Source organism: Dermacentor variabilis, chromosome 2 (assembly GCF_050947875.1).
Source record: "Dermacentor variabilis isolate Ectoservices chromosome 2, ASM5094787v1, whole genome shotgun sequence".
Lineage (NCBI taxonomy): Eukaryota > Metazoa > Arthropoda > Arachnida > Ixodida > Ixodidae > Dermacentor > Dermacentor variabilis.
The window spans coordinates 23,098,553-23,106,724 of NC_134569.1; the positions used below are offsets into that span (position 1 = coordinate 23,098,553).

The 8,172-nt window shown below is 39.7% G+C and overlaps 1 protein-coding gene across 1 annotated transcript in view; it reads left to right on the forward strand.

Annotated features, from left to right (window-relative positions):
- LOC142571500 (uncharacterized) overlaps window positions 1-3,112 on the forward strand; it is a 236,683-nt gene extending 233,571 nt beyond the window's left edge. The window contains exon 6 of the mRNA XM_075679912.1: window positions 1,128-3,112. Coding sequence (XP_075536027.1) covers window positions 1,128-1,316 — 189 coding nt within the window. The 3' untranslated portion in view covers window positions 1,317-3,112. The remainder of the gene's footprint in view (window positions 1-1,127) is intronic.
- The last annotated feature ends 5,060 nt before the right edge of the window (window positions 3,113-8,172 follow it).

Consider the following 8,172-nt stretch of genomic DNA (forward strand, 5'->3'; position numbering starts at 1 on the left):
TCATATTGATAGTAATAGTAATGGTATTTTTTGGGGTGTTGTTTTTCGAAGCTACACTTGGGAAGTGTGAAGCACAGTTGTAGAGGATTCTAGGTTATCATTTAGTATTGACCACATAGAAATAAAAGTGCTGATTTTATCTGTCATTAAATTGGCAGTTTGTGTCTTGTTAGTAGCTTATTAACACACACAGTTGACTCTCACGAGATAGAAATTGCTTAAATGTAATTGCTGGTCAAATGAAGCAACATGCTTGGAGGTAGTTGGTTTTTGTATCATTCGAGCTTAAAAATGTTGACTAATTAGAACTAAATTTCTAAACAATGAATAAACTACTACATGGTGTGCGAAAAGAGACAGGAGGAATCTTAGTACCATTGTAATTCATGCAGATGTTTGCACTTATCATTCCCATTTCCTATTTCTCTTTTCAGTTTTTTTCTTTTCTTTCATATATTTTGACTTCAGGCTGATGTAAGCAAGCTTTGTTTTAGTTGAGTGTAGTCTAGCTATGCTTATTAACTTATTTTATTGTGGCACTGCACAGCCATCAGTGACACAATAACTGTGAGGCCATTGGCATTTTTTAGAGTGGCTGCTGCACTAAAATAACACTAAAAAAATGTAGTCAACCATCTAACTGCCAGAGGCAAAGCAGAGAAAGAATCGTCTTATAGCAGCTGCATAAGTACTATTTCATTTTAAAGCTGGAAAGATTGTTAGTATATAAAAATGGTGTTTTACTTTTTGTCATACCTTCTTATATTGATCTTGTGAACTTTTGGGGCACTCTTTAGCTAAATGCAGATTCTAGTAAACAGTGCTATTGTGCCCAGTTTCTTGAGCTTTCATTCAAATATATTTTGGTGTGCCTTTGTAAATTGCATGAAAAAAAGAAGCGTGGAAAGTTGATGCAAGTGGCTAAAAATTATAAATTCTTTAATTACAAATTAATTACCTTTAGGCTATACGTATAACATGCAGGCAGGCTGTTGGAAATGTGTTCATTGTAAGCAATGGCTTAGATTATTGGTTTCAATGTCATGAAGTTGAGACATTCTTTACAAGTAGCAAGTGTGGTGTGATACGTGATGCACAATATCTTTCTTGCACATGGTGCACTGCAGATCTGCAACATGATCATCAGTCGCAAGGACCATCTATGGCGTCACATGCGACGTGTGCATGGTGTGAGCCAGCCAAGCCCATTGCAACTCGCACTCACCTGCCCCTTCTGCCTGAAGACCATGCCCAACATGGCTGACTTGGAACAGCATGTTGACTCATGCCACCCTTATGCCAATGGGAATGACTGAGCAGAATAGGCTCTGTGGCCATCGAACGATGCACGAGTCTGAAACATCTGACAGTGACTTGTTTTGTGAATTCAATTACCAGCCCTGCTGTGTGAATGACTGCTCATTGCCAGACGAATTCTTGTGCATTGAAGCTTGGTAAATAGGGCACGAATTTCTACTTTCTGAATGGTTGCAACGCACACTTTCCACTGCATGTGAATTGGCATCCATGTACACAAATCACTGCTAGTAGATGATGACCAATGGTGGTATGAAGATATGGTGAAACTGCTGAACATTCATTGTTCGTCTTTAAAGAGCCCCTCACCAGGCCACATAGCAAATTTTGGTTATGCACTGGAAGTTGTCAAGTGCCCTCTAGGGAGCATTCTACCACAAGAATTTTCCATATTGGTTCAATAATAGCCGAGACAGAAATGTTTCAGTGCCGTGAACCCATGATTTCAGGAGGCGAGCGTCACCGTCAACATAACTCTCTCTCCACTTGCCCCCATCTACCCTCCACAAGCGAAATTCCTTCCCTGATTTCACCCATACCACAGCTGGAGGATCACTTGACGCATATGTCATGGGCCCTGCCCTTTATACAGCGAAGCTATTTATGCGGACTCTGTGCCATCCTTGTTGGACTTGGCTAAAACTATCATCATCAGCAATGGCTTGAGCGTCATTGTCATCTTCCACAGCTGGTTCGTTGGTACCCCTTGGCGCTACCCCGCGAACGCGCTCGTGCCACTGCTCCCACGTTCATCATCGTTGTCTTCTTCCACAGCTGGCTCCGTTGCCGCTCGTCATTCCAGTGTAGTGTCGTCGTAACGGGGAGGCCGCATTTACAGAAGTATGAGCCATTGATTAAGGGGCTATGAGCCATTCATTGTCTTAACTTGACGGACAGATTTAATTTTGAAGCAATCTAATTTTGAAGAATGGCAAGTGGCAATGCCGGGCGGATGCTGCTAGCCACGCCACTGAGCAAACTCGAGACATCAAATGCAAGCGACAACAGTGGACTGCGGGCATACTGTCATTGATGTTGTTCTCTCCATTGCAGCTGAACGTGTGTATAAGCTCATTAAGAAACACAAAGACATCAGTCGTCAAACCAATCCAACCTCACGTGCAAAAAAAAAAAAAAAACCGCACACACAATGGGAGAACTGCAGAAAGAGGCACTCTGAAAGCATTCTCCCCACGCAAAGCACACAAAAGCAAGAATGAGGTGAAAGAATGGTGAAACAAAAGATTTACCATATAGACTGCTTGCGAAGTCTGGCTTGCATGGCGTAACACTCGGTGTAACTAACACAGCTTTGATGTTCAACCATCTTCACGGACTGGAAGGGGCAGGGATTCCTTTTTTTTTCCTCACGCTTTTTTGCTGCGAGGTGCACTTCCATTGACGGTCTCTCACGTGAACTGTTGCGTTTGTCTCATTTTGAGCTGCGCATGAGAAACACCTGACTAGCGGTATATGTCAATGCCATGTGAACACTGAGGCAGATGCAAACGGATCGCAGAGCAAGATCGCGCGCTGGAACATGTGAGAAAATGGCATAGTTTCGCTCTCTACTGCACGACATAGAAACGAGCAGATGAAACAGAAATACATCTTCCTTGCTATGGTAAGAAGTAAAAAAAAGACAAGCAGACACAATGGATCACAGAGCAAGATCGCGCGCTGGAACATGTGAGAAAATGGCATAGTTTCGCTCTCTCCTGCACGACATAGAAACAAGCAGATGAAACAGAAATACATCTTCCTTGCCATGGTACGAAGTAAAAAAAAAGACAAGCAGACACTTGGTTTGGAGGTTTTATTATGTCTTAAAACTTTAATTCATCTATTGAAGCAACAGATCCATAAGATTATTGCTTTTGCCTTGAATAACTCTCAGTCATGTGCAACTATGAGCGACGTCACAGCACTGCCATGTATGTAGGTGCACTTGTGCGATATACGTTGACTCTCCGGCTGGGAGCGCAGCGCCCATGAGAAGAAGGGCAAATGGCATTTGGTTTGAAATTTAAGTGCTTTCTGCAGTGCATAGGGATATAATACTTAGCAGACACAGTTGTTAGTGCACATTGTGTACACAGCGCTTGTAAGCTCAAAATGTCCAGACCTGGTGAAGGGCCATTTAAACAATCAGGTTTGTAATTCTGACCAGCACCACCACTGCTACTCTTGCTGATGGGAACAGTGTTGATCGAAGAAATGTAAGCAGGGGGCCCTTTATCGTAGATGACTTGAGCAATATGCTGATGTCCTTATTAGGAAAAATGATCTCCCAGAAACAGTATAATTAAGCTGAATTGCTGAGAGCTGTGGCTATTTCGACATCAACAGCTGTACAATGGACAGCACCGTGACTTCATGTCGCCTGTCTTATAACTTAGGGCAAATCCCTAGTAATGCAAAAATACAGGTTAGGCTAATATTTCCAGCATGTTTTGACTTGTCATATATGAGTACGTTATCGTAGGTTCTGGTGATCAGGTCATCAATGTGTACTTCTCAGAACAATGTCTTGTGGAGACAAGTGCTTGCAGAATATAAATACTATTGAACTCTGCTAAATAAAGTGAATACTGAAGCGAGTTGGTGATCCATCATAACCAGCCACATTGTATGTTGTCTGTGTACATTCTTTCATTCTTCAGTCCTTGTGCATCATTATTCATTAAACTGTTGTGAGCATGGCTAATTCACTGCCAGCAGTTGGTGCGAAGTTAATTTGGACCATCATAAGTTTGAGTTAAATGTACTGTTCAAGAATAATGGGCAACCTTTTGGACTATTGAACCCAGTCAACCTACCTGATTTTGAAATAGTGAAGTATATTGTAGTACTCCAAAGCACATCTTACAGGGAGCCATTGTTACTATGTTTATGTCACTGTTATATTTATGTATTTCTATGTACAACAATAGGTAAATTTTATTGCAAGTCTTTCTGCAGGTTCAAAATCTTCAACAAAGTGGTATCCGTGTTTTGTAAAGAATATGCATTTGGATCAAGAAGTGCACAATGCTTAAAATAATAGTGCATTCTTCAAAATTTAAAACAGGTGCAGTGTCATTGGAGGCTGTCTCGTGCATTTAAGTATCTGTTTAATTCATACATAATGATTAATTATTTATTGATATTATCTTTTAGAAGAATGGCATCGCCAAATATTTCAGGTAGTCTTGTATGCCTTTGTAGTTTCACTTTTTGTAATTAAGATGGGGTTGTTGTATTAATCTTAATTCATGCTCTCTATTAAGCACAGACAATATGAGAGCAATTATGTGAAACAGCTGCCAATAATACTGGCTTAATTTCATGCTCAGGAATTATTATTTCATTTTTTTTCCTGCATCCAACTGCTTCCTTCATCTTGCATAGGTCAGCATGCATAGTGTGCTGTTGTGTCACATTGAAATGGTCGCACATGGTGTGTCAGTAATGAGAGTCCATGGTAAAGCACTTAACATATTGCTAGCTGTTGAGCATGCATTAAGTGCAGTCTCTGCGGTTGAAACAGGAATTGGGCCAGTTGGCTTACACGACTCGATTTAGAATTTGGTGGAAACGGGTGCCCTGGTTCACGTGAATTTCTTCTGTTTCATTCATGTTCATTGGTGCACAGTGCTAAAGTGAGCCTTCATTTCAGTCTCAAAGTGATTGGCAAATGCTTGTCATTGTATAAATGTACATTTGACATGAAGCAAACATGTTTGCTATGAAAATTGCTGTTTTGGGCCTGACTAGTGGCTCATCTGTAGTGACAAACAGGTTATTTTATCAGACATGGGTTTCTTTTATTTAATAATTGCACTTTAATTAGAAATTTGATCAATTTTAGCCTGTATACTTAGCTGTTACATTTTGCTTGATTCATGCCCGTGGCCCTGCTGTGCAGTTGTATGCAGGAATCATTTAGTGCCGTCTTGAAAACTTTATGACAGTGGCTCAGTGCACAGTCACATGTTTATGTTTTGCACTTTTACCTGGATTTTTGTCTTTTGTGTTACTCTCAGTTTCTTCATGTGCATGGTTATATGAAGCCTTCCACCATTTTCAAGTGTTTTTTTTATTTTCTTCCACATAACATATAGTGTTGAGTTTATGAAGTGTCTTTGAATGGGAAACCTCATTCTGGTTACTGAACTATTAGTGCTGAGTATTGAGCAAATGAGGAATTACTATTAAGCAAGAAAGGAGGACCAAAAGACAACATGCCTGGTCTTTGGTTTCTTAGTGGTGCAGTCCAGAAATACTAGTCTGTTTGATATGTTAGTGCTATTTTTATAGTCAAGTAAAGCTAGTCTGTTATTTCTAGTCATATTTTGTTTTTTGTCCTATTGTTACTATTAAAAATCAATGTTCATGTGCAAAATACATTATAGTAAGCACAAAGGGTCCAGTGGTGTTAAAATGCTGGAGCTATAATGTGGCTTAATTTAAGGAAAGCCCAATCCTTAGTTTGAGTACTATCTGAGAAGTGGGCTTTAGGCCGGCAAATATAATGTATTGTTTAGTGACTTTATTAACACTGATAGATTCTTTGCAAGGAAGTCCATCTTCAGAATCATCAGTCACTACTTAGAACCCTGTCATTTCGTAACCTGTGCCATACACAGGCATATTTATTGCAAATTAGAACAGAAGCTGTTGTTATGATCAACCACAATATTTCAAAACTTCCACACATGGCTTGTAGCATTCTACATTCATTCATTCATTCATTTCTTCCATGGCACAATTTAGCCTGTAATAACATTTGTAAACAAAATGATTCGGTAGGTTCCTCTTTCTTGCAAATTAACTGTGACCACGGAGTAAGACATTCAGGAGGTGAAACTCCTGTCAGCGCGAGCGAGCGCGGGCAACCAGATAAGGTCACAATTGTTGTATGCACCGACGGGACCGTATACAGTGGCGGCGCCATGAGGCGCGTCATAGAAGCCGCAGCGAAAAAAAAAAAAAAATGCAGCGCCTGGGCAGGCGGCTTCAGCGCGCTCTCAACGGCAGTAATTTCTTTCCAGGCCGCCAGCACGATAACGGCTCCACGGGCATGTGACTTTTTCTGGTCGCCGCAAACAGCGGAGTTTCCACTCCTAAATGTTTCTTTCTCCGTGACTGTGACCAACATGTCTTACTGCAGTGATGAAATAGCTGGTTATCATGGCATGGAAGAAGAATGTATAAAAGCTGAATGCCTTAAAATATCAGAAAGATTTCATTTTGAACTTGGCATTCACTGGAAACACAGGTTCTTCATTAAATTAAAAGGACCAAGTGTGACGTCTTTGGCTTAAAGCTTTACCCATGAAGTGGGTGCACAGCAGTACAAGTGGGAGTATGTGCTTTCCCATGAGCTTTTGTGAACCTTCACTTCAGTAGGCTTTGGATTGCCATGTGTCAGGGATAGAACACACAATGAGATGGTGGAGCTGCACCTGATGTTTGCACAATTTTGCTGCTACATGAGCTAAAGTGTTGCACAGTTGCTTTCTTTCATGGCTTTCACAAAGGTCCTGAAAGTAATATAAAAGAACTTATCATGTGGATTTGCTTTGTAACCTCATCCCACCTGTACAAACCTTACATGTTGCAAGTGATCTGCGAAATTTTTTCATGTGCTGAAGTGTGACCTGCCCATTCTGTACTTAATTTCAGCATATAAACATATTGTGTGCTTACCATTGGCTGTGCTTGTCTTACAGAAATTTGAACCAAATTCTTTGTTACATAGTCATTCTTTTTTCCGTGTCTGTATTTTGACTAGCTTAATATATTTGTAGTTTGAAGTTCACATTATTGATTGGAAGGTCCTTAATGCGAATTACTCAGCGTGGGTTTCTATCTTACTTTCCTTTCTGTACAAGCCAGACAGCTTGGACAGCTTGCTCCTCATGTACAGCTATTATGTTATGAAACTGCTATTCTTATGGCTGTCCGTTCTCATGATTGAGATAGTTCTTGTCAGGTGTTCAAATAATATGAGATAAAGTAGCGCTTTCTCTTTATACTTGTGAATTTGAAAGTGCTCTGCCATATAACATAACACTTCAAGGATGTGTCTAACAATTGTCTTCCGTACTTTTTGCAACATGTTTGCAATGAAATCACCTTTTTAGGGTTTGTTTACGTCTTGCATGCAGTGCTATGTGTATCTGTGTAAGTGTGGAGTGAAATGGATTTTTAATATATTTACATAAGAAATAAATGAAAGTAATCCACATTTCTCACTGTTTGTTTCTGACGCTTATATGAATTTCATTTAAGCATCAGTTTTGTTCCATGCATTCTTTATACATATTTGTTGTCTGCATCAACATAGACTGCGGTGAAATAAGTTTTGATTGTGGTCAAGAATATCTAAAACATTGTTGATGAAAATGTATTGTTTCATATTCTCAACTTCTGAGCCTTCCTTAAGCTGCAAGTATTGGCAGTACTACCATGAACAAATTTAAGGAGAAATCTGTTAAATTTATTTATGATGTGCACTGTAATGTTGCTCTGTTGTGCCAGCAGTTAAGCACATTAATATACTTTACTTCAGCAGTCACAATGTACTATGCGAAAACACCAGTTCATTACATTACGTAATCTTAGTAATTTTTCACCGAAATTCAGTCAGTGTAAATATGCCATGGTAAGCATTTAATATTTAGCCGTTTGTTGCCTTTCTCTGTCTGATAATTACGAATATAATTCACACAAGATTGTTCTAATAAAACTAACATATTTAGCGGAGCACTTCCAGGCATTGATAGATTCATTGTTTTCTGAAGAGATGCGCCAAGTTTTAGGCTATTTTTATTAAATTATGAAAAGGCATTACACAGGGGTTTTATGCTG